Genomic DNA, 27,994 nt, shown 5'->3' on the forward strand with positions numbered 1-27,994 from the left:
GTGTAGACAGATGAACTGTAAAACATAACATATGGCGACAATAATCCTTATTAGTTTCTTCTGACCAGAAGAAAATTTAATTTTGTAGATTAACAATTCTGAATATATTAAAATGTGGTAAACTTTACTGTGAGTCCTACGTGTGGGTGAGCTACTAGAATTTAATGTTTGATAGAAGTTTCAGTACATCAAGATACCAGTATGAACGGTACTACAGACCTCACATTTACATTTGGACAGAACATTCTGAAGATGAAAATTTTTGGAGCAGCCTTTCACTCTGTATTGGGTTAGGCCCGAATTGACTATGCTACACCGATCAAGTATTGGTGTTCTCAATGTCACTAGTTTTACACTACTCGTTCTGCAAACCAATTCTCTTCCATGAAGCGTACCTATTAGACATTCTGTAATATTTTTTAAAAACAAGAGATAGACTACAATTTCCTAGTTGGTGCCAGCGAAATCTTACTTTGGTCCACAAAGGTGTTCATTATTCGTAGACACAAATTTTCTATAACTTGCCAGCAGCCATAAAAAGTTTAGTTAGTAACAAACTTCAGTTTAAGAGGAGCCTGAATAATTCATTGGTGGCAAATTCCTTTTACTCCATCGATGAATATCTTAGGAGAAATAAATGATGTGTATATGTTACTAATAATATCAGTTAGTGGGAGTATTAGTACAATCTGACATCTACACATATTCAGCTCAGTAATGCGATCATTGTAAGTATTGGAAAACGATTTTTCTATTTGATGAGGCATGGTTAAAATAGTTTAAGAATCATCATATGCACGTCAGTGCACTGTACATTTACATGTTTTGTAACAAATTATTATTAACTTTTAAATAAAATGTGTTTAAAATTTTGCTCTCATCCTGTAACCACAAGAAAAATTTCACTTGGAATATGCCGAGGTACATTAGCACGTTTTTTTTTTTTTTTTGTAAATATTTATTGTGTATTCATCTTTTTCTGATATATTGTACAACAGGGAGGATGTCCTCACTTTGCATCTATTAAAATGAAAATAACACCTAATTTAATCTGAGGAGGAGGAGGAGGAGATTGTGCAATGTACAAATATCTTATGCATGCCAGTAAGTGTATTCTAAGCTGTTTTAATTGCCATTACGCACATTGCAGAAAAAGTTCGAAGTTGTCACTGGGTGAGGATTATCCTAGCCCATAATTTCGGAGACTAGAAAGTGCTAGGAAACGTCAGACTGACTGAAGACACATTCGTATTGCCATCCATAGGAGAACCTTTTTCCACTTAATAAACAAAAGGCATGAGTGGAGCATCCTATATCTGCAAATTTTTTTATTGTGTAGCTATATTGAAGACTTTCTCGTTCAGCACATTTTGATGAACAAATGAGGACACTTCCAGACTAACAGCTTTCTCTCTGGCATCTGTATGCTCTAGAACTAGGCCACATAACAATGTGAAAACGTAGCTGTCATTCTTCGAATAAGCAAGATAATTATATAAATGCTTAATTTATTAATTATAAACACAAATTTCTCTGCTCCTGAAGTCGTGGTATCAGAGACGAGAGGTAATACTTTAATTAATTTCCACTGAAGTCCGACTGCCTTGTTGTAGAATAGGAATCCAGATCCTTCTGCGACTTCGCTACAGTCTGAGGGAGGAGACCACATAATTACGATGAAAGTATAAAGCAAATACCAATTATGACTTAAAATTAAGCATTAAATTTTCTATTTCATGAAATGAAACACTGTACGAGATTACAGCGTCTGCTGACTACACGTCAAAAAGATTCACATCCAACGTTTGTACTGATTTAGACTTGAGGAGAACTGAGGACACATGAAGTTAAAAATTGAGTATTACCAAGTAGTGGTTGCCAAAGTACTTTTTCAGTGGTCTGTTGAGTAATAAATAGGGAAACAGAAGCTTTAAGTGTAATGTCCAACAATAGCTGGATGATGATCAGTGAGCATCATAGAGGATGAATGTTATTAGAATGAAAATATTAGTGAATGAAGCATGAGCATTTTAATTTCAGAATTGATCAGGTTATTTTATGTGTCTAGAATAAGAAATTTCGCAGTTTGTTTTTGTTTGCTTTTAGAAAAAATATTAAAAAATGACTACTAAAGAAGCTGACGTAATTGCCAAGCATAATGATCTTTCTGAAAAAACGGAATAGTTATTAATTAAAAACCACAGTTTCGGAGGAATTTAGCAAAACTGACAGTATTTCAGAAAAATTCAGCAAAATTAAAGAAGAGGTAAATAAAATTAAAAATATTTCAGAAGCAGGAAGCTTATTTAAAAATCTCTGAGAAAATGTTGGCAAAATTAAAGATTGTCAGATAACAAACGCTTCCTTTCGGCAGCAAGGCAGTTCGAACGATGTGTGGTCTATGAATTTCTTAGCTCTTAGCTGTCTAGGATAGCGACTGCACGAGTTACGCTCTGTCCCACTCACGTTCAATGTGTTTGCTTCTAACACATGTGATTATTAAAATATGGGAAGCGAGTAATCAATAACTCTAAGCACCACACCAGAATTTGTTTTAAATCCTATTTAAATAACGAAACAGGCAATAAATATCGGCAGAGCAGGCACATGTGTGTCTAATCGAGCATAATAATGTGCAGGAGTTAGGTTACTTTTCACATATAAGCTGTTGTTTTCGCACAATTTCGCAGATTTCAGCACTGTAAAATAAGCAGACGACTATCATCGGGTAACCAGTATTGTTCAAAGTTCCAATTGTTCACTCTATATCGCTAAATTTCGGTGCCACCGCACGAGAATTCTGCCAAGTCAACTGTAATATGTCACATGAATAATTTGGGGTTTAGTGCCCCTGAATGTTTAGTTTTACTAGCTATGGAACTTACGCTTCCTGACTGAACTGTTTAGAGCTCAACAAAGTGGCATTCCAGCCACCCGGAATCTGTCTCAGTAACTTTAACTAAGCTTTGCAGGTCATATAACATTCGATTCCGAATCAGCTGTCCCCTGGTTCACACATTGCCCACACTCTGCATCTGAGTCACTTACTTTTATCACCCAAATACAAAGAAATAAAAATAGAACCACACCTTACAACCCACATTAAAACTATCGCCCATTTCAGAGCCACATTCACCATACGTGCCCATGTTTGCATTATGTGTTGGTGTTCAGCATTCTTTTATTAATTTTTGTCTTGAGTTACTGTATTTTGATTAATTTAAAAGAGAACGTTAGAACAGTGCAATGAACTCATTCATCTCGGAAGGATTTTTCCTACATTTTCCCTTGATGATGACGATTGGTCTGTAACTTAAATAGTTTGTACTGAATATTCAATTACTTATACCTAAGAGTTGAATTGTAGTTAGTTGCACAAAATAGGCATTACAGTCTCTTCATAGATACATGATGTTTAATGTTACTATGGTGTTCCTTGTTGTTGTTGTGGTCTTCAGTCCTGAGACTGGTTTGATGCAGCTCTCCATGCTACTCTATCCTGTGCAAGCTTCTTCATCTCCCAGTACCTACTGCAACATACATCCTTCTGAATCTGCTTAGTGTATTCATCTCTTGGTCTCCCCCTATGATTTTTACCCTCCACGCTGCCCTGCAATACTAAATTGGTGATCCCTTGATGCCTCAGAACATGTCCTACCAACCGATCCCTTCTTCTGGTCAAGTTGTGCCACAAACTTCTCTTCTCCCCAATCCTATTCAATACTTCCTCATTAGTTATGTGATCTACCCGTCTAATCTTCAGCATTTTTCTGTAGCACCACATTTCAAAAGCTTCTATTCTCTTCTTGTCCAAACTATTTACCGTCCATGTTTCACTTCCATACATGGCTACACTCCATACAAATACTTTCAGAAATAGCTTCCTGACACTTAAATCTATACTCGATGTTAACAAATTTCTCTTCTTCAGAAACGCTTTCCTTGCCATTGCCAGTCTACATTTTATATCCTCTCTACTTCGTCCATCATCAGTTATTTTGCTCCCCAAATAGCAAAACTCCTTTACTACTTTAAGTGTCTCATTTCCTAATCTAATACCCTCAGCATCACCCGACTTAACTCGACTACATTCCATTATCCTCGTTTTGCTTTTGTTGATGTTCATTTTATATCCTCCCTTCAAGACACCATCCATTCCGTTCAACTGCTCTTCCAAGTCCTTTGCTGTCTCTGACAGAATTACAATGTCATCGGCGAACCTCAAAGTTTTTATTTCTTCTCCATGGATTTTAATACCTACTCCAAATTTTTCTTTTGTTTCCTTTACTGCTTGCTCAATATAGAGATTGAATAACATCGGGGAGAGGCTACAACCCTGTCTCACTCCCTTCCCAACCACTGCTTCTCTTTCATGTCACTCGACTCTTGTAACTGCCATCTGGTTTCTGTACAAATTGTAAATAGCCTTTCGCTCCCTGCCACCTTCAGAATTTGAAAGAGAGTATTCCAGTCAACATTATCAAAATCTTTCTCTAAGTCTACAAATGCTAAAAACGTAGGTTTGCCTTTTCTTAATCTTTCTTCTAAGATAAGTCGTAAGGTCAGTATTGCCTCACGTGTTCCAGTATTTCTATGGAATCCAAACTGATCTTCCCCGAGGTCGGCTTCTACTAGTTTTTCCATTCGTCTGTAAAGAATTCGTGTTAGTACTTTGCAGCTGTGGCTTATTAAAGTGATTGTTCGGTAATTTTCACATCTGTCAACACCTGCTTTCTTTGGGATTGGAATTATTATATTCTTCTTGAAGTCTGAGGGTATTTCGCCTGTTTCATACATCTTGCTCACCAGATGGTAGAGTTTTGTCAGGACTGGCTCTCCCAAGGCCGTCAATAGTTCCAATGGAATGTTGTCTACTCCGGGGGCCTTGTTTCGACTGAGGTCCTACAGTGCTCTGTCAAACTCTTCACGCAGTATCATATCTCCCATTTCATCTTCATCTACATCCTCTTCCATTTCCATAATATTGTCCTCAAGTGCATCGCCCTTGTATAGACTCTCTATACTCCTTCCACCTTTCTGCTTTCCCTTCTTTGCTTAGAACTGGGTTTCCATCTGAGCTCTTGATGTTCATACATGTGGTTCTCTTATCTCCAAAGGTCTCTTTAATTTTCCTGTAGGCAGTATCTATCTTACCCCTAGTGAGATAAGCCTCTACATGCTTACATTTGTCCTCTAGACATCCCTGCTTAGCCATTTTGCACTTCCTGTCGATCTCATTTTTGAGACATTTGTATTCCTTTTTGCCTGCTTCATTTACTGCATTTTTATATTTTCTCCTTTCATCAATTAAATTCAATATTTCTTCTGTTACCCAAGGATTTCTACTAACCCTCTTCTTTTTACCTACTTGATCGTCTGCTGCCTTCACTACTTCATCCCTCAGAGCTACCCATTCTTCTTCTACTGTATTTCTTTCCCCCATTCCTTTCAATTGTTCCCTTATGCTCTCCCTGAAACTCTGTACAACCTCTGGTTCTTTCAGTTTATCCAGGTCCCATCTCCTTAAATTCCCACCTTTCTGCAGTTTCTTCAGTTTTAATCTACAGTTCATAACCAATAGATTGTGGTCAGAGTCCACATCTGCCCCTGGAAATGTCTTACAATTTAAAACCTGGTTCCTAAATCTCTGTCTTAGCATTATATAATCTATCTGATACCTTTTAGTATCTCCAGGGTTCTTCCATGTATACAACCTTCTATCATGATTCTTAAACCAAGTGTTAGCTATGATTAAGTTGTGCTCTGTGCAAAATTCTATCAGGCGGCTTCCTCTTTCATTTCTTAGCCCCAATCCATATTCACCTACTACGTTTCCTTCTCTCCCTTTTCCTACACTCGAATTCCAGTCACCCATGACTATTAAATTTTCGTCTCCCTTCACTATCTGAATAATTTCTTTTATTTCATCATACATTTCTTCAATTTCTTCGTCATCTGCAGAGCTAGTTGGCATATAAACTTGTACTACTGTAGTAGGTGTGGGCTTCGTATCTATCTTGGCCACAATAATGCATTCACTATGCTGTTTGTAGTAGCTTACCCGCATTCCTATTTTCCTATTCATTATTAAACCTACTCCTGCATTACCCCTATTTGACTTTGTGTTTATAACCCTGTAGTCACCTGACCAAAAGTCTTGTTCCTCCTGCCACCGAACTTCACTAATTCCCACAATATCTAACTTTAACCTATCCATTTCCCTTTTTAAATTTTCTAACCTACCTGCCCGATTAAGGGATCTGACATTCCACGCTCCGATCCGTAGAACGCCAGTTTTATTTCTCCTGATAACGACATCCTTTTGAGTAGTCCCTGCCCGGAGATCCGAATGGGGGACTATTTTACCTCCGGAATATTTTACCCAAGAGGACGCCATCATCATTTAATCATACAGTAAAGCTGCATGCCCTCGGGAAAAATTACGGCCGCAGTTTCCCCTTGCTTTCAGCCGTTCGCAGTACCAGCACAGCAAGGCCGTTTTGGTTATTGTTACAAGGCCAGATCAGTCAATCATCCAGACTGTTGCCCTTGCAACTACTGAAAAGGCTGCTGCCCCTCTTCAGGAACCACACGTTTGTCTGGCCTCTCAGCAGATACCCCTCCGTTGTGGTTGTACCTACGGTACGGCTATCTGTATCGCTGAGGCACGCAAGCCTCCCCACCAACGGCAAGGTCCATGGTTCATGGGGGGGATGGTGTTCCTTAACTTTCTTATTAAATTTGTTGTTAATTTACACTAAGACCAATTACTTACCCATAATAACAAACATAAACTTGAATTTTGTACATAGGTCAAACTTTCAATATATCATTCTCTGCCACATGAAACACATCTTCGAATGACATCTTGATTACAGCTGTGATTATTATGAAAATTATAAACTTCCAAAGTAACTGTTAAAATAAAATATTTATAAAATTTATTGTGACTTGCATATTATCCAGCGCAAAATGCTCCTTCTTTAAGCAATCAGTATATTTTTTCTGAGTGGATAAATATTACTGGATACTACTAATGTTGGTAAGTTGTTGCGACTTTATACCGACAGGACACTGAAATGGCGACGTTTTGTGGCAGAACTCAGCGCCAGCTGGCTCCCACACTCAAAGTCCTTGCATGACAACATAGTTCTGTTGCACGTCGCTGGGCTGGTCAACTATGCAACACTCACGAACCATTATTCAATGTCATGTCTCAAAAAGTTAAAATTAGAGCTATTTTGGAAGAAATTGGCGAAACTTAACATGTTTTGAACAAAGTGGGCAGTATTTCTACATGTGTTGTATCTAGATTCGAGAATGGACAGAAGAGGCTAAGCAGATGGAAGAGATATTGGATGCGAAATTAAATGCATGAGAGATAATGTGAGGAGCAGAATGGTAAGAGGCTATAGAGAAGCAAAAAACATAAACTGATCAATATATATGACAATTTGTGCATCAGAAATTTGAAGAATATGAAAGCAGTGCCAATAGCAAGGTCAATACGTTTGATATCAAGATAAATGACATCACACAAACTAAAATCAAAACCATGCCTCTTAGTACAGATTTTAAAGTTAACACACCATCACTTTCCGTGGGAGCAATGAAGATTGACATACAGTCCACGTAAAGTCAATTAGACGAACTAAAATATGGAATGAACAGGGCATTAAACAGTAACATAGTTATTTAGATTGTAATTTCAGTAGGTACATCTCCAGGTGACAATCCATGACAGAATTTATTGTTTTTCAGACATGGACAGTGCAATCATTCTTTCATTGAGGTGCCACAACTACAAACCTAACAACTTATGTAATAGAAGATGACATGCTAAACAAACATTCACATTGTGAAGGAAAGGTGTTCATAAAGCCATATTTATCAAATCATTCCATAAAATACTTCCCAGCAACTGATATGACAGCGACAAAATTAAATATTGTAGGAAGATTTCTGCAGGAAGAGCTCCACTGTGGGTTTCCAAAGTCACAGATAGATACAACATCGCGAAATTTTTTCTACAAAAAATACTGGCCTGTGGGAATATAGTAAAGAAAAATGGAGGAGGTAATTTAATTTGTGTGAAGGCAGTCTCCAATGTTATTATGAGAAATATTTGAATAATGTCAGATACTGTGAACAGCAGATTATGCAAACCAATATCCTGAAAATTTTGAAGTACTGGCTCCTCAAAGAGACAAGAGAGAAGTTATTGATGGTACTGGACGAAGATATCGAAACAATCCTCTTCTTTGTAGACTCTTTGGACGTGTTAGAAGACGATCAACGTTTCTTTTTTTAATGGGAAAAAGCAGGGAGCGAATTTCCAGGGAACAAATGATACAACAGTCAGAAATGGCGACCCTGGCAGGTATGACAGACGTTCTATTAAAGCAGAAATGAGAGGAAAGACTTTAACTAAGGAAGAGCATGAAACACACACGAAGACAGAATAGGAAGATGATATGGTAGATGAAATTGGACAGAAACCATACAGTTTTTACCAGTTATTTAAACGATTTGTTGTCTTGTGACATGTGTGAGACTCGAAACTCATTTTAGTGCTGTTACTTGCCTTTGATCACTGCCGTTCCTACAGCTGCATGTCCACTACTGATGAAGATGTTGACTACAGTTGGTTAGTACTTCTTTACTGATGTGGATGCGTGAGCATGTGGCATGCGTATGAGATGTTAACCCCACTTCTCACAGTAGGTACCAGTCAATTACAGAGTTATTTTAATCAGATTACATTTCTCGTGTTGTACTGGTGTCATGCAGCTCACTCGCTACGAAGTAAAGGGAAGTGAATCATCTTAGTGACCCGGTGTTATGATGGGATAGTGTGGAAAAGCTTTTGACTGGAAAGATTGTCTGTAGTTCTAGCTTATTAAGTATAGGTAGTTGTTTCGTTAGAGAGTGTACAATCTGAGTGAATTAAATAAACACTACCATTCTCACACAGAGGTATTCATTCAAGACGTCTACTTAATATTTAGCACACACCTGGTGGCAGTCATTGTGATTTTTTATATGAAAATACCACATAGCTATTTTTCAAGATGTTTACTTCAATTAGCTTGTGAATTTGGACCTGATGAACAAACTTTGAGCAGACCAACAGCTAACGTTATGCAGAACCTGGAGACGAATATTTAAGAGAAGGTTTCCTACAGTTTTTCTTGACCAAGTTATTCTGTCGTCGTCCTACACCAGGAAGTGAATTTGTGGAGAGAGTACAGAGGTAAATAAATGTACACAAGTGGAGCAAGCATAAGCCGGCCATCTGAGCCCCATGACAGCGTCCACACGTCTGACGTAGCCATACCACTTCATGTGTCTCCTTTCAACTCTCTCTACCAATGGCGTGTATTTCCACCATTCTTTTGATATTTTCATTTCCTGCCCTGTACATTATTGTGGTTCTGCAACACAGTGTCCGGTATATAATTTCGGCTGCATAGATCCTTTCTTGTACTTTCTTTGTCATTGTCGAAGTTCATGCCCCGTATAACAGAGCTTTCCACACAAATCTTCTAGAGTCTGTTTACCTTGATCGTAAGCACATAACGACATTGCGGCTATGCAAGCTGGTGTAAGGATATCCATTATCTAGTTCTTCACCACCAACACAGCACGGGGTTCTTAGATTTGTTGGAAGGATTATTAGAAAGTGCGGTCATCTGTTCTGTAACTTGCATACCACAGACTACTGCAACGTACTATATAGCGTTACCCAAAGTTTACAATCCTCAGTATGCAGGCGTGATGCCATATGGTAAACGAGTTTTAAGGCACATTACAATGACTGTAGCTGGTGAGTGCTCTGTAGAGGAGACAGTATCTGGCTCATCAGGGAACTTTTGAAGAGCTGTTTTGAAGAAAGGTAAGTTTTCCGAAAAACTCTTTTGGCTAAATATAGAAAGGCAACGACCTTGCCGCAGTGGATCCACCGGTTCCCGTGAGATCACCGAAGTTAAGCGCTGTCGAGCGTGGTCGACACTTGGATGGCTGACCATCCAGGCCGCCATGCGCTGTTGCCATTTTTCGGTGTGCACTCAGCCTCGTGATGCCAAATGAGGAGCTACTCGACCGAACAGTAGCGGCTTTGATCAACAATACCATCTTACAACCGGTAGAGCGGTGTGCTGACCACACGCCCCTCCTCTCTGCATCCTCCACCGAGGATGACACGTGGCCTGAAGACGGAGTGCTTTAAATATAGAAAACAGCTACTGAAGCTGAAATGTGCAACGCTTTTCTTGTCTGTTCCGTTTACTTGCATAGGTATCTTCAAAACAACAGAGGGACATTGTGCCACATATGGAGGCATTACAAACAGAACTGATAAGAAGCAGACCTATGCTGCGGCATTTGCTGTACAGTGCTCAGGTCGGCTTCTGAAAATCTATGTGTCAACATCCATACTCTGCAAGCCATTGAAGTACATGATAGCTGATGCTTTCTGTTGTACCACAGAGCGAGCTGTCTTCCTTTCTGTTTGCGTGTGGAGCTGCTGAAGAATGATCCCATAATTACTTTCTAAGCACCTACAATTAGTCTAACCATGTCTTTGCTGTCCCTTACGAAGAGGGTTGTGGTACATTCTTCTGTTCCTGAACTAATGCCAGTTTTCGAAGTTTTTGTGTGTTCTTTCACAGGACAGTTGGGTCTATTTTCAAGCATCCGCGAGTTCAGGTCATTCTGTGACGCGCTCTTGTGGATGAAACTAATTTGCAAACTTCCCTGCTGCCCCTTCTCTCTACACGTTCATCATCGCCATTTAATTCTGTTCAATGTGGGTTTCACACACTAGAGCAATACTAAAACATACACAAACTAGGTCTTTTGTTACTGTTTTTTCCAGTTTCCTGCCAGTGACCACAAGTGTATTGCCTATTGTATTTACAACTGAAAAGACGTTATCATTCCATTCCATATCACCACAAACTATTGTACCTAGGTATCTGCATGAGTCGACTGATTCCAGTTGTCGCTCACTGATGTAGAAATTATAGGGTGCTATGCTTCATCACTTTGCGGACAGCACAGTATTATATTTATGAACACTTATAGCAAATTATCAAACTCTGCCCCACTTTAACTTGTTATTCTCATCTCAATATTTATGCAGTTTTTTTTGTCAGGTATCACTTCATCACAGACAACTCAATTACCAATGAAACCTCTGACCTTATTGATATTGTCTGCCAAGGCATTAACATAAATACAAAGAACAACAATAACTAAATACTTGTATGGGAAACGCCTGAAGATAATTCTGTTGATGCCTCTCCATCCAATGTAAGATGCCGCTTCCTCCCCTCTAAGAAAACCTCAGTGCAGACGCGAATATCCCACACGACCGTACTTTAATTAATGAACACTGCTCTGGCTATTATCAAAATTGTTTTTTAATGTCAAAGTACACTCTAAGACAGAAACAAAAAAAAAGAAAAGAAAATGACACACTATGAAGGAATTATCCGAATTGGATGGAAATCGATAAATGTGATGTACAATTTTAGAAAAATTGTATGATTTATTCAAGACAAAGACCTTTATATATTGAGCATGTCAGTAACGCATTGGTCCACCTCTGCCCCTTATGGAAGCAGTTATTCAGCTTGTCATGGGTAGACAAAGTTGTTGGACGTCTTCCTGAGGGGTTCTGCTATGAAATGAAGTAGCATCCGAGGATGACTCCTGCGTCAGTCATGTTGATATTCCACCACTGCCTAGGGCATCTCTAGACACGTCTTTGCTGGCCACTGGGGCTCAGTACAAGAGGGAACCATAACGAAAGACAATTCTACTGCAGCCATGGGATTCCAGTCCAAAGACGTGTCTAGAGACGCTGTAGACGGCGATGGGATACCAACCTCACCGTTACCAGCCATATGAATCGACAACCTGGAGTGAAGGTGCCGACTCTTCTGATAGCAGGACCTCCTTTGTATTCATCCACGGCACCCTTAGAGGACAAACTTATGTTGCTGATATTGTTGTTGTTGTTGTGGTATTCAGTCCAGAGACTGGTTTGATGCAGCTCTCCATGCTACTCTACCCTGAGCAAGCTCCTTCATCTCCCAGTACCTACTGCAACCTACATCCTTCTGAATCTGTTTAGTGTATTCATCTCTTGGTCTCCCTCTACGATTTTTACCCTCCACGCTGCCCTCTAATACTAAACTGGTGATCCCTTGATACCTCAGAATATGTCCTACCAATCGAATCCTTCTTCTAGTCAAGTTGTGCCACCGATTTCCCTTCTCACCAATTCTATTCAGTACCTCCTCATTAGTTATGTGATCTACCCATCTAATCTTCAGCTTCCTTCTGTTGCACAACATTTCGAAAGCTTCTATTCTCTTTTTGTCTAAACTATTTATCGTCCACGTTTCACTTCGATACATGGCTACACTCCATACAAATACTTTCAGAAGACGCTTCCTGACACTTAAATCTATACTCAATGTTAACAAATTTCTCTTCTTCAGAAACGCTTTCCTTGCCATTGCCAGTCTACATTTTATATCCTCTCTGTTTCGACCATAATCAGTTATTTGGCTACCCAAATAGCAAAACTCATTCACTACTTTAAGCGTCTCATTTTCTAATCTAATTCCCTCAGCATCATCCGATTTAATTCGACTACATTCCATTATCCTTATTTTGCTTTTGTTGATGTTCGTCTTATATCCTCCTTTCAAGACACTGTCCATTCCGTTCAACTGCTCTTCCAGGTCCTTTGCTGTCTCTGACATATTTACAATATCATTGGCGAACTTCAAAATTTTTGTTTCTTCTCCATGGATTTTAATTCCTACACTGAATTTTTCTTTTGTTTCCTTTACTGCTTGCTCAATGTACGGATTAAATAACATTGGGGATTGGCTACAACCCTGTCTCACTCCCTTCCCAACCACTGCTTCCCTTTCATGCCCCTCGACTCTTATAACTGCCATCTGGTTTCTGTACAAATTGTAAATGGCCTTTCGCTCCCTGTACTTGACCCCTGCCACCTTCAGAATTTGAAAGAGAGTATTCCAGTCAACATTGTCAAAAGCATTCTCTAAGTCTACAAATGCTAGAAACGTAGGTTTGCCTTTCATTAATCTATTTTCTTAGATAAGTCGTAGGGTCAGTATTGCCTCACGTGTTCCAACATTTCTACGGAATCGAAACTGATCTTCCCCGAGGTCGGCTTCTACCAGTTTCTCCATTCTTCTGTAAAGAATTCGTGTTAGTATTTTGCAGCTGTGGCTTATTAAACTGATAGCTCGGTAATTTTCACATCTGTCAGCCTCTGCTTTCTTTGAGATTGGAATTATTATATTCTTCTTGAAGTCTGAGGGTATTTCGCCTGTCTCATACATCTTGCCCACCAGATGGTAGAGTTTTGTCAGGGCTGGCTCTCCCAAGGCTAGTTTTGCCAGGGCTGGCTCTCCCAAGGCTATAAATAGTTCTAATGGAATGGTGTCTACTCCCAGGGCCTTGTTTCGACTTAGGTCTTTCAGTGCTCTGTCAAACTCTTCACGCAGTATCATATCTCCCATTTCATCTTCATCTACATCCTCTTCCATTTCCATAATATTGACCCTCTATGTACTTCTTCCACCTTTCTGCTTTTCCTTCTTTGCTTAGAACTGTGTTTCCATCTGAGCTCTTGATATTCATGCAAGGGGTTCTCTTTTCGCCAAATGTCTCTTTAATTTTCCTTTAGGCAGTATCTATCTTATCTCTAGTGATATACGCCTCTACATTTGTCCTCTAGCCGATATTATACGACCTGTTTTGTGGCCTTTTATGAGAAGACATCCTGGGCTTACATTTTAGCAAGACAATGCCTACCTGAACATGGCGAGAGTTTCTACAACTTGGCTTCGTGTTTGCCAAACGCTAACTTGGCCATAAAGGTCACCGAATTTCACCCTAGTTGTGAATGTTCGGAAAGAGAAAGGGAAGGGAGATTAGGGTTAACGCCCGATCGACATAGAGGTCATTAGAGACGGAGCATAAGCTCGGATTGTTTCAAGGATGGGGAATGAAATCAGCCATGCTCTTTCATAGGCACTATCCTCGCATGTGCCTGGAGCGATTTAGGGAAATCATGGAAAAGCCGAATCAGGATGGCTGGACATGAATGAATTTTTTTCCGGACGTTTGATGATATACCGCCCATCTCATACATTGTACTATAATAATCGTTTTGTTGCCACTACTTCTAATGAATTCGGAAAGTCCAAGGGAATGTAATCGACCCATTCTGCTTTATTTCATTTTAAGTCTTCCAAAAGTATTTTAAATTCTGATTCTCATAGTGGCTCTCCTATCTCTTCCCTTTCTTTTTCTATGACGTCATCAGAAAAGTCCTTCCCCTAATAGAGGCCCTCAGTGTACTCCACGCACTTATCTGCTCTCTCCTCTGATACCTACACTTTAGTTAATTAAAGTAACACTTTTCCACCTGAAAAATTAATACTGTCAGTTAAAATTAGTTATTTGATCTGTGGGACAAAGTAAAGAAATTTATTTCTTGTACTTTTATGAATTTTATTACTGCCTGACTTGACGATTGTGACCAATGTGCGTCACATCTCGAGTGCAGTGCTATGAAATACGTGCTGTCTTCTTACGGCGGTCACAGTTAACGACATACCTCCTGTCTCAACTGCAACTTCGATTCTCAAGAAAGTTTTCTTTTGATGACTGTAAGTATATATGACAACGTTATGAGGATGTAAGTTTTATTTTTTCATCTGCTAGTTTTCATATCTGACATTATATTTGCTTCTGGTCACATTTTCAACTGTAAATAAAATTAATGTTTGGTACATATTGTGTTGTAGTCTGTTTGACTATACCAAGATTCTGCAACTAAATTTATTAAGTTTAGAGTAGGATTATGTAAACTGCTTCCTGTTAGCGACAGTCCCCTTGTTGACCATTGAACTGCTTACTATTGTATTTATTTTGGCAAATTGTACATTAATTCCGCTTGTTGACCATTGAACTACTTACTATTGTATTTATTTTAGCAAATTGTACATTCATTCCCGTTGATGACCATTGAACTGCTTACTATTGTATTTATTTTCGCAAATTGTACATTCATTGTATCTACAGAGTAATTATGTAAAGTGTTACGTTCCCGATGCATAGTATGACATACACTGAAGACTTTGAGAAATGTGAAAAGCTGGAAAGTTTGCTGGAGGGCCCTGTAATGTGGCAGTGAAGATAGATTTTACCTCAGAGAAGTTAGTATGGAACTGAAGCATTCAAATGTGTGAGAATGGGATTATCTGAGATGGCTTTTCGATTCTCTTTAATTAAATGTAAACTGATAATACGACTCCAGATTATAGGCCTATGATGTGGAATTATTACTGTTACCAATGTCACATTGTAAACTAACAAACTATTGAACCATAAGCATGGTAAATTCTGTCTGAGATGCATTCTAAAGACAAAGCTCATATGGGAGTAATCTGGATTTGGTTCAGTTTACACTACATTAATATACCACTGTACATGCTCGTACCAAATACATTTCAATAATCACATAAAGTAAAGGACTGGTTACAATAACCTACAGGGATCCAAATATGTTTAACAGCCATTGATATTTTGCGCTTTTACCTTGAAAATTGGGTGTTCACTTACTAAATCATCAGAGTGTATTCAGCATCTCACCCACCTGCATTCAAAAAAGTTGCCTGAACGTTTTATGTGCAGGGAGATATTTAAGGTCAAGACAGACAACTGGAGTTTATTGGTATTAAATGGAATGTTTTTCAGTAGTTGATTATTTTTTTGCAAAATTATCTAGAGAAATGAAGCGCAGACTCTTTCCTTAAAAGAAACATTACCTATATTGTTCAGTGACACTCTCGTTGTGGTGTAACTGGTGCAATTACATCTATTATGTATGTAATGATCGGTATAAATGAATGTAGGTAGGATTACTTTTTTGTATTCTTTATTATAAAAATAACGAAAAGTCGTTTACTGAAGCTGTAATTGTTTTATTCCAGATGTTCGTACTACAGGAAGATTCACGTCAGCATCTCTACCAACTGCTGATTGTTTTTCTGCCTGGCGATATGACGTGGGGTGGCCCCACTGTCATCCCTCGCTCCTTTGTCAGCTCCTGCCTCCAGCAGCACAGCCACAACCTCTGGGACCCATAGAAAGCGGCCCTGTGTAGCGGCGTCTGCCCATCCTCATTCCTGGCGTTGAGGTCTGCTGAGGCCGCCACCAACAGCCGAACCACAGCTGCGTGGCCATACCTTGTGGCTGTGTGCAGAGGCGTGTTCTGATCGTTGCTCCTGGCGTCCACTTCTGCTCCACCCTCCAGCAGACATCTCACCGCCTCGACGCGTCCCTCCACTGCTGCCCAGTGCAGAGCAGCCATCCCCTCCGAGCCCCTAGCCCCCACGTCTGCCCCTTTTGCGAGCAGTGCCTGCATCTCCCCCACTGCTCCCTGCTTAGCTGCCTGGATCAGCCTGCTACCTCTCTCCTTTCGAGAAAGTGTCCTGCACAAAACATCGAGATTCTTCCACTTTACTGTAATCACACATACGAAATGGAGAAAACTGTATTAGAAGTGACACTGTGTAGTTTTGAATATAGTGAAAAAATTAGAAATCTAGGTTTTTTCCTTCTATTTCATAGAACACTCTGAAAGTCAGTATAGCGGACTCCTCTCATCAAAGTCTTCATCCAACATTCCATCGAAAAAAACTTAAATTTCATCTCATAACCAACATTGCTGTCACATTTCGTCACATATCATTCTATGTTAATTTTTAATGATTATACGAGCAGCCAACAAACTGGAATTGTTTCTGATCCTCTTAGTGCTTTCCTAAGAGTGATGCTGATGGAGCTAGACCGCCATCATCTGCCTACGGAGTGTGCATTGGTTCACAAAGACCTGCGTTTCACACGAAGTACTAACAGTGGTAATACTTTGTTTTAAAACAACCAAGTCATACAAGTGGTCATAAAAGTGTAAGACAAATCCATAACAAGAGTTGGCCAGGTATGGAGCAACCCAAGTGACTCACATGCAGGCATCGATATTTGTTTTTGTCACCATTGCTGTTGTAATGGTAATCAGTTACAAACTTTGGATTAGTGATGCCGAAACACATGTAGTCTACATTCTCTCATTTATACTTTGCATTATCTTGAACCAGCACTTTAACTACCATTTGGTTGTCTCATCAGCATGTAATGTTTTCCACCTTAAAACGACAAGCTCTTGCTATGTACGATGCATTACTAAAGCAGACACACTGACTGTGAAGTAGTAGTTTGCTGGAGGTTGTACATCGAGGGCTACAATGAATGAACCGTGAAGGTAAGTTCTACCAAACTGCACTTCATTCTTCCCTATACAATCATTGGGTATTATATCTCTTCTGTAGTTGTCTCAATGTCCTGTCTGAACATCTTCTCTGTAGGCCATGGTTACAATCATGCAATTTCAAAACATCAACTTTCCAGTACTTTTTTGGGAACACTACTATGATGTTAGAATAATGTTTCAATACTTGGAATTGCATATCATTCATTAATCCAAACCAAAATAATAAAGACACAGCTTCACAACCAACCCTAGATGAGAAACAGTTTCAGCTCATTACTCATAGTCAAGATCACAGAATTAGATGAAATTCTTATAGCACTGTAATATTTAAAAAACAATGCAATATATGTTCCATGTTTCTGCAGTTCAAATCGTGCACCATTCAGAATAAAATTTTACTCTATTTTCGTAAGTAAAATGTATCCTTCATGATCTATGCGTGTCACAATTTGGATGACAGTAATAGACTGATAAATTATAGTTCATATAAATACCAGCAGGGGAGAACTCTTCAGCATTGACAGATTGTTCTCTTAATCAGTTAAATGTTAAACGTTAATACTAAAAGCATACCGCTTGGCGTCAGATCTAATAAGGTATTGGATACCTACAGCACTGTACACATTAATATGTCATTACCCGTACTGTTGCAAAAATTCTACGATTGATTCGAATGCAAGAGCCCCTTGCTCTAGTCCTAAGCACACGGTCTGGATGGTTGAGTTATGGGAAGCCTACATTCAGCATGCTGGGACATTCGCATAGGTGCTTCTGTGACTCTGTGTATCTTGCTATTGAGAGGAGGGGAACTCCATGCTTTAAATCTGTTGCTGAACAGCCACATACGTCATCTACAGTGGGAGGCCATTCTTGTACGCATATGCGTGTTTACTAGGACTGTCAGTGACGCCAAACTTTGGGGGTGTGCAAGAAGTGTTGACGAAGGACAGCTTCACCCTTCACGCTGAGGAATTATGGCAGGAGAAGGCGTACAAACCAGTTTGGTGACCAGCAGTTCTCCCATTCATGGCAGTGTGCATAATGATGACTTATGGATTCGGCGACAAATAAACACATGGATGAATATCGAGACAGTCTCAATTCCTGTAAGAGAATGTTTCAAAGCATTAAAAATTAGCTTTCTCATATCGTTTTCTCTACTGTTTTGCTTAAAAACTGCACACATACGAACTTCCTCGACAACAATCATTCAGTTCAAAACACTGCACTGATATATATTACTATGACATATATTTCTACTATATCTAAATTACTGTGTCTATGAATTCGTAAAAAAGTACTAACAGGAAATGGCTGAAACTCAGGAATTCAAAAGAAGAATAAAGATTAACTGGTCCAATTCAGATGAAGAGTGTGCCTCAACTGGATGTGTGTGTATGTTCATATAATCTCAGTGTTTCCCTCATGCAGTTCCATGTAGCCTCTTATCTACTAAATGTCTTGATGAGCATTGCAGACATGGAGTTAACTAAATCTTGTATAATTTCTCTCTGATTATGATCATATTACTAATTGCTTCCTAACAACTGGCTGTGATTTCTCTGGTCAGCATGCAATGCTATGTTAACAGCTGATGTCCACATAATACCATCAAACATAATCTAGTTGGTGATTTATATGACCTACGTTGATTCGAATCTGTTTCCTAGAGGTATACTGTGTCACACACAGACACACATCTGGATGTAGAGTTACATTTGTTTTGAAGTACTTTCAGCAGTATGTGGTGCACTATATTAAGTTATACTTATGCAAGTGTGGCTGACTGTCGCGTAATTTCTGGAAACTGCCTAAAAAGTGTAATATATGGTGAATCTCCTGTTACCATTTGTACTCCAGGACAGTCATTGCGACGAAATCGACCGTGGCTGCTTAGGCAGATCGTCATGTCCAGAAGATCTGGGAGCAGCAACCTCTCCCTCCACCTCCCCCCCAGATGCCACAGACATCTCCCCACCTGCCTCTTCTGCTCCCCCCTCTCCCTCCCCTTCCCATAAATACCTCCTGTCCAATCTGGACCTGACCATCCCGGAGGCCCAGAACCTCACCCTACTCTTAAGCAAACACTTCCTGGGAGCCACTATCTCCCTCCTCACCCCCCGTAGGTACTCCGTCCTCATCACTTCCCCTAGCCCCACCCTCCATACCCACATCCCCTCCCGAATCCCTATTGCCTGTTTTGGCCCCAATGCCTCCCTCACCCCAGCTCCTCCACCTTCCTCTTCCTGCCAACCGCAACCCCCGCATCACCTGCTGACACTCACCGCTGTGATCACTCGGCTTAGTCCGATGATCACAGAGGAGGAGGTGTTGGTGGAGCTCCAGGCACATCCCTACCTGGACGTGTGTGCCGCCTGTCGAATCTACAATCCTACCGGCCCCACCCACCTCATGCGGGTCTTCTCTGAGCACGCCCCTCCATCGACATTCTCCTAAAAGAGGGTGACTCCTGTTCCACCACCGGCATAAAGTTGACCCCTCCTGATCCCCTCCCCAATCTGTCCGTTGCCAGAGGTGCTTGAGTCATAACGCACATCAAACATCACAGTGCCGCAAGGTCCCTGTCTGTCCACACTGTAAGGAAGTGCACTTACTCCGGAAGTGTCCCAACCTACAGTCCCCCCTTCCTGTAACACTGGGAGTAGGTGGGGTGGGGTAGGTGCAAGGCCTGACCCCCCCTCCACTCTTGAACCCACCATCCCTGTCCACCCTCTGGATGCCCCCACCCCTCCTGAGAACTCCCTCCCCCCCCCCCCACTGCCGAGGACATCATCAGATTTATTACCATCGTCCTTCAAAACGTCCATCCACCATCCATTTTAGCGGCCCCACACCCTCCAACAAATTTCCCTCATCCCCTGCTCCACCTTAATACCTATGCCACCTACTTCCATAACCAGACCCACTTCACCTTCTACCACCTCAACACCCTCGTCTAAGTTCCCACCATGGCGTGAGAGCACCATATCTTGCTCAACAATATCCGCTCCCTTCCTGTTAACAAGAACCACCTCATGCATACCCTCACGACCCACCACGTGGATGCCTTCCTCCTGAATGAAACCCTTCTCCAGCCCCAACATACCGCACACACGACACCCTACCTCCTTCACCGCTCCGATAATTCCCTCCCGATAGTGCGTGGTGGGGTAGCCATTGGCCACCACTGCTAGATCCCTGTTCGGCTCCGACCCCTCCTTCCCAACACCATGGAACACCTGATGCTAAGTCTCTTCTTCCCCGGCCTTACCATTACCTGCGCCACCATGTATGTCCGCCCCTTGACCTCTGTTCCCTTCGACTTCCTTTCCCACATGGTGGCATTGCTGTCAGGGTTCCTCTGAGCTATAATCTGTAGGTAGCGGTCTTCCATTGCAGTAGTAGCCCTTGGGCGGCCAAAGCAAGCCGTGTCATCGACAGTTCTGAACAATGTCGCTTTGGTTTGCTTCGAGATGGCTGGACATTTCCCTTGTTGAGAGCCCTTCCTGGAACAAAGTAACAATGTGGACGCGTTCGAACTGCAGTACTGACTGTCTAGGCACGGTTGGACTACAGACAAGATGAGCCATGTACCTACTTCCTAGTGGAATGACGAACTGATCTGATGTCGGACCCCTGCCGTCTAGTAGGTGCTGGTCATGCATGGTTGTTTACATCTTTGGGTGGGTTTAGTGACACTACTAACTAGTACTAGTCAAAGTGACTGTGCTTGTGATACAATATCCACAGCCAACGCCTATCTTCAGGAGTTCTGGGAACTGGGGAGATGCAAACTTTTTTTGGTATGTGTATTTATTACACGACATTCATACTAATTCTCATTTCAAAATTACGACTCCGGCAGACTAAGTTTCTAATAATTGTAACAGGGCGATTTCACTTACTAACGCATGGAGTGTAAAAATAAAACAACTATTCCGTTAATTAAGTAGAAAATAACGGAAAACAGACACCCTTACGACACATGTGACTGACTGCTTTCTCACTGTTTGGAGCGTTAATGTCGCTCCAGTTGTTAAACGGTAACAACTTTCGCACCTGGGTGTCGTGAGTGTAGTTATTAGACTGTGGCGTTGCTTTGCAGGAGATTTATCGGTAGATAAAGTTAATCGTTAAGCGCCAATACTTAATAAGTATACTTTATGTCCTGGGTGTAGCGAAATGAGCAAGACAAAAGAAGCATATGACCATTGCTTAAACGAAACCGTTCGGTTGGGGAGGTTATTGTAGGACATCAAAGATAAATGAAGAATAGTTTAATTATATTATCACTTAGTTTTATAATTATTTACTTATCAAAGTTAAATCAGGGGAGAATGAAATACAGGAGACGTAAGGTGCATATTTACCTTCATGACGCTCAACACTTTTATCAGAGAACGAGGCTCGTTTTGGAGACAAAATGTCTTTACTCGCAGCAAAAAAAGTCGTTTGTCTGCAGCACTCGAGGGTACAGAGGTATTAGATTTGAGAAATAAATTCACTATCCTTTACCTTCCCGGGTAATTTTTTTTTTTTTTGTCACACTCTGTCCCAGGTGACGTCTGACAGACCGCTACATTTAAATAACTATAAAAACTGCATTTAGCAATTTTCAGTAAAATAACTCAGTTTTTAATGTAACAGGTTACATTAACATCACACAAAAATATGCTCAAATACGTTTTCCACTTTATTTTTAAAAAAAACGCATTTGAACAAAAAAAAGCTGCACAAAATGGAAATAATGTTAATGATATAAAAACGCAAATGCCCTGCACACTAAATTTTACTTCTTGCCTTATTTTTGTTGTTTGTCGTACCTGTAAAAATAAAAATATAAAAACTCCCATATAACATTCCAAAATATCAAAGTTACACTAGTACTTTTCAGGTTTTTGGTTTCCTTCTCAGAGACTTCCTTTGCACTCGCTGGAAACTTTTGTAGAGAAATCAAGCTATACTAGCTCCCTGCAACAATGACAAATATAAGACGTCTTTCTCTTCTCTTTTGGGTCACAAGTGGAGCATGTTTTACGTTCTTCAGTGACTTCTAGTCTTGGTTCTGCTACACTCAAAACGCAATGAATGGATGCACGAAGCTCATGGGGTATACCTTATTGACGACTTGCTTTTTATCTGTGGAGTCACCAACGAGTTCGCAAGCTTCTTCAAAAAATTAAAGCAGCTCACCTGAGTATCGTCTTTGTAGGAGCTGTCAAGGACAAACGTATTCACCCCACTTATATCCAACATGCACAAAAAATGAGGAAAAGCACCAGCATGGCTGTATCTTGAGAAAGTCTTTACTCTGTCATACGATCAGTTTCGGCGGCACATTACCGCCAACCTCAGGCCCCACCACTGCCAAAAGAGTATTAGTTTTCCTTGCCAGATATACTTTAGGATCCTTGTCACCTGCACACTTGTGCTAGCTGTGATCAGGAGTCAATACTCGACACTATTTTATCTCCAATGTCAATGGGGACTTTAACAGCTTACTGTTGTTGTTGTTGTTGTGGTCTTCAGCCCTAAGACTGGTTTGCTGCAGCTCTCCATACTACTCTATCCTGTGCAAGCCTCTTCATCTTCAAGTAACTACTGCAACCTACGTTCCTCTGAATCTGCTCACTGTATTCATTTTTTGGTCTCCCTCTAGGATTTTCATCCACCACGCTGCCCTCCGATACAAAACTGATGATCCCTTGATGCCCCAGAACATGGCTTACCAACCGATCCCTTCTTCTAGTCAAGTTGCGCCACAAATTCCTCTTCTCCCCAATTCTGTTCAGTACCTCTTCATTAGTTATGTGATCTACCCATCTAATCTTCAGCATTCTTCTGTAGCACCACATTTCGAAAGCTTCTATTCCCTTCTTGTCTAAACTATTACTCGTCCGTGTTTCACTTCCATACATGGCTATGCTCCATACAAATACTTTCAGAAAAGGACTTCCTGACATTTAAATCTATACTGGACGTCAACAGATTTCTCTTCTTCAGAAACGCTTTTCTTGCCATGGCCAGTCTGCATTTCATATCCCCCCTACTTCAACCATTTTGATTCCCAAACAGAAAAACTCGTTTACTACTCTAAGTGTCTCATTTACTAATCTAATTCCCTCATCATCACCTGATTTAATTCGACTACATTCCATTATCCTCGTTTTGCTTTTGTTGATGTTCATCTTATATCTTCCTTTCAAGATACTGTCCATTCCATTCAACTGCTCTTCCGAGTGCTTTGCAGTGTCATTGGCATACGTCAAAGTTTTCGCCATGGATTTTAATTCCTACTCCAAATTTTTCTTTTCGTTTCCTTTACTGCTTTCTCAATATACAGACTGAATAACATTGGGGAGATGCTACAACCCTGTGTCACTCCCTTCTCAACCACTGCTTCCCTTTCTTGCCCCTTGACTCTTATATCTGCCATCTAATTTCGGTACAAATTGTAAATAGCCTTTTTCCCCCTGCCACCCTTAGAATTTGGAAGAGGGTATTCCAGTCAACATAGTCAAAAACTTTCTCTAAGTCTACAAATGCTATAAGCGTAGGCCTGTCTTTCCTTATTTTCTACAGGAAGTTGTAGTGTCAGTATTGTCTTGCATATTCGTAGATTTCTCTAGAATCCAAACTGATTTTCCCAGAGGTCGGTTTGTACGAGTTTTCCATTCTTCTGTAAATGATTCGTATTAGTATTTTGCAGCCATGATTTAATAAACTGATAGTTCAGTAATTTTCCGACATGTCAGGATATGCTTTCTTTGGAACTGGAATTATTATATTCTTCTTGAAGTCTGAGGGTATTGCATCTGTTTTGTCATGGCTGGCTATCCGAAGGTTATCAGTAGCTTAAACGATACATTGTCTACTCCTGGGGCCTGTTTCGGTTTAGGTCTTTCAGTGCTCTGTCAAATTCTTCATGCGGTATCATACCTCCCTTCTCATCTTCCTCTATGTCCTCTTGCATTTCCATAATGTTGCCCTCAAGTACATTGCCCTTGTATAGATCCTCCTTATACTTCTTTGTGTGGGACTGGTTTTCCATCTGAGCTCTTGATATTCATTCAGGTGGCTCTCTTTTCTCAAACGGTATCTTTAATTTTCCTGTAGGTATTATCTATATTACCACCTAGTGATATATCTTCTACATCCTTACATGAATGGCATCCTTACAGGAATGGCTAGAGGACAAATGTAAGGATATAGAAGCAGCTTACTGTAGCAGCGATTTTGTGCTTTGTAGTGTCTGTCAGAGTCATGTGGTCTATTACGTGGAAGTGTCATTCAACAGACGATGCAAAAGTTTGTTCCTGAACGATGTGTTGTAAACAAAAATAAGGACCTCAAAATTATGAAGTAAAGTCTTCGAAAAATTCTACCATAATTAATTTCTGGTGTTCATTATGCTGTGAACATTTCCTAGATCTAAGAACATTTGCCTATACACTGAAGAGTCGAAGAAACTGGGACACCTGCCTAATATTGTATAAGGGCCCCGTGAACATGCAGCAGTGCCATAACACGACGTGGTATGGACTCGACTAATGTCTGAAGTAGTGCTGGAGGGAACTGACACTGTGAATCCTGCAGGGCTGTTCATAAATTCTTAAGAGTACCAGGGAGTGGATATCTCTTCTGAACAGCCCATTGCAAGGCATACCAGATATGCTCAATAATGTTCATGTCTGGGGAATTTGGTGGCCAGTGGAATTATTTAAACTCAGAAGAGTGTTCCTGGAGCCACTCTGTAGCAATTCTGGACGTGTGGGGTGTCGCATTATCTGGCTGGAATTGCCGAAGTCCGTCAGAATACACAATGGGCATCAATGGATGCAGGTGATCGGATAGGTTGCTTATATACACGTCATCTGTCAGAGTCGTAACTAGCCGTATCAGGGGTCCCACATCATTCCAACTGCAGATGGCCCACACCATTACAGAGCCTCCACCAGCTTGAACAGTTCCCTGCTGACATGCAGGCTCCATGGATTCGTGAGGTTGCCCCCATACTCGTACACGTCCACCCGCTTGATACAACAATTTTAAACGAGACTCCCCGAGCAGGCAACACGTTTCCAGTCATGAACATTGCGATGTCGGTGCTGACGGCCCCAGGACAGGCATAAAGCTTTGTGTAGTGCAATCATCGAGGGTACACAGCGGGGCCTTCGGCTCCGAAAGCCCATATCGATGATGTTTCGTTGAATGGTTCGAACACTGACACTTTTTGATGGCCCAGCATTGAAACCTGCAGAAATCTGCGGAAGGGTCGTACTTCTGCCACGTTGAATGATTCTCTTCAGTCGTCGTTGGTACCCTTCTTGCAGGATTTTTTTCCGCCGCAGCGATGTCGGAGATTTGATGTTTTACTGTATTCCTGATAATCACAGTACACTCGTGAAATTGTCGTACTGGACAGTCCCCACTTCATCACTATCTCAGAGATGCTGTGTCCCATCACTCGTACACCGAACACCACGTTCAAACTCACTTAAATCCCGATAACCTGCCATAGTAGCAGCAGTAACAGATGCAACAACTGCGCCAGACACTTGTAGTCGAGTATAGGCGTTGCCAACCGCAGCACTGAATTCTGCCTGTTTACATATCTCTGTATTTGGATACACATGCCTATACTAGTTTCTCTGGCGTTTCAGTGTAGTTTAATTCGCACCAAGCTCTCTCTTGCCCCCCCCCCCACCCTCTCTGTCTCTTTCTCACACACTCTCACAGACGCACATACACACACTCTTAGCATCTAGAAATCTGGCCCAGAGTTATCTTCACGAAACGACACTCTTTGGCAGCTGTAGCAACATAAGCTGGATACACGATAGCAGTAGCTCACCTTCTCACCGTGTAGATCATTTCCGGCTATTGATGACTGGCACTGCAATAAGCTTGTGTCTCTTGACCTGAGGTAAATTATTCGATGAAACTACGTGAGTCTGTTATTCTTTTATCTCCTGTAAGCGAACGAGGTCCTACCCCTATCCTTGCTTTCCAAGCCTGACGATGAACGTTTGAAGGTACAAAAGGTGCCTGAATTGCACGACACAATGTAGAAAAAAAATCGTGTGCCTTCTTAATGTTGGAAAATCCCTGTATGTATCGAACACTGAAGTAACAGGAGGTCGTGAAACCACATTATAGAGAAAGCTATCTTGAAAACCGGTCCCAGCTGTAGCAAGGAGTGTCGAGTTAAAGTTGTTGCAGTACAACGCAATAAGTAGATAAAAAATGGCAACTACCTTTAGGTTGCTATGGTTGTCTGCAGTTGGATACAGAACGACAGTCGACACGATGAGTGCATGCACCAATCACAGCTGGGCTAGCGAAGGTCGGTTTCCGATCGCAAAGCTATATATGTTAGTGAAGTGGGTCCCACATTATTGGAAGAAATTACGTTTAGCTTTTCGATAAAACTCTTGGGATGGTATCAAGAATTGTGATCCGAACTGTCATCAGAATACTAGGGAATTCGTATATTCTCTGTAGTGATTGGAATTATCTCATAAACTATTATCTGCACAAAAAACTCATTAAATTTTGTGTAGAATTCTTCGGGAGCTATTTAGAATCGTGATTATTAATGTTTGTTGAAAGTCTGGCAATTAATTTTTTTGTACAAGATTAAAATTTTCCCAAGTATTGCGTTCTTCGCGAAATTCTGCAAACTGTTCAAATTACGTACAGGGAACTCTAGAACAATAGCACTCGGAAAAAAATATTCTCGAGAGTCGGGTGCCAAACTCCACCAGACTCAGCGCCGCGCCAAACGTGGAACGCCCTGGGTGACATCACACCCAGCGCGCCGCGGCGTTGTCTTCACACGCTGGCGGTCGAAGGCGTCGTTCACCGAGCTCTGTGATAAAACCGTGTCGGCTGCCTGCACTGCAGCAAGCAGCGTGGTACCAATGTGCCAGCGCGTCGTGGCGACTGCTGAGACAGGATCCAAGACAGACTCAAGGAACATAGAATAAAAAGACAGGATCCAAGACAGACTGAGGAGGGTGGCGAGCGGCGCATGTCGCAGCCAGTGCCATCTGTCGGACGGGTAGTACACTGAGTAGCCGCGAGGTCGTGCCAGCAGCGGCACTCCGTCATGTCAGGTGTGCGCGTGTAGGGAACTGCTATACCGGCATCCGCAAGTCGTATACGAGGTGTGGCTAGAAAAAAACCGGACTGATGCTGGAAAAAACATTTATTTACAATTATTTACAATTTCATGTTATCTCCTTCAATGTACTCTCCTCCTCGGTCTCTACACCGCTCCATACGAATTTTCCACTGTTCATAGCAATGCTGCAGATCGTTTTCGGTAAGTCCATACATTACTTCCGTCGCTTTTTCTTTTACTGCTTCAACAGTCTCAAATCTAGTTCCTTTCAAAGCTGACTTGACTTTAGGGAAAAGAAAAAAGTCACAGGGGGCCAAATCAGGTGAGTAGGGTGGATGATCTAAGATGGGAATGTTGTGTTTTGCCAAAAACGTCTTCACTGACAACGCACTGTGAGCTGGGGCATTGTCTTGGTGAAGGATCCATGACTTTTTTCTCCACAAATCGTTCCGTTTTCTCCGTACTCGCTCACGTAGGGT

At 41.1% G+C, this 27,994-nt stretch overlaps 1 protein-coding gene across 1 annotated transcript in view; it reads right to left on the reverse strand.

The window, feature by feature from the left end:
• The window catches only part of LOC124719689 (protein VAPYRIN-like), a 147,472-nt gene extending 119,970 nt beyond the window's left edge, over positions 1–27,502 (reverse strand). Inside the window, exons 1-3 of the mRNA XM_047244897.1 lie at positions 27,460–27,502; positions 27,202–27,337; positions 16,305–16,550 (exon numbers count right to left, since the gene is read on the reverse strand). Of these exons, the coding sequence (XP_047100853.1) occupies positions 16,305–16,550; positions 27,202–27,337; positions 27,460–27,502 (425 nt within the window). The remainder of the gene's footprint in view (positions 1–16,304; positions 16,551–27,201; positions 27,338–27,459) is intronic.
• Positions 27,503–27,994: the final 492 nt, after the last annotated feature.

The sequence above is a fragment of the Schistocerca piceifrons genome, chromosome 11 (genome assembly GCF_021461385.2).
Source record: "Schistocerca piceifrons isolate TAMUIC-IGC-003096 chromosome 11, iqSchPice1.1, whole genome shotgun sequence".
NCBI lineage: Eukaryota > Metazoa > Arthropoda > Insecta > Orthoptera > Acrididae > Schistocerca > Schistocerca piceifrons.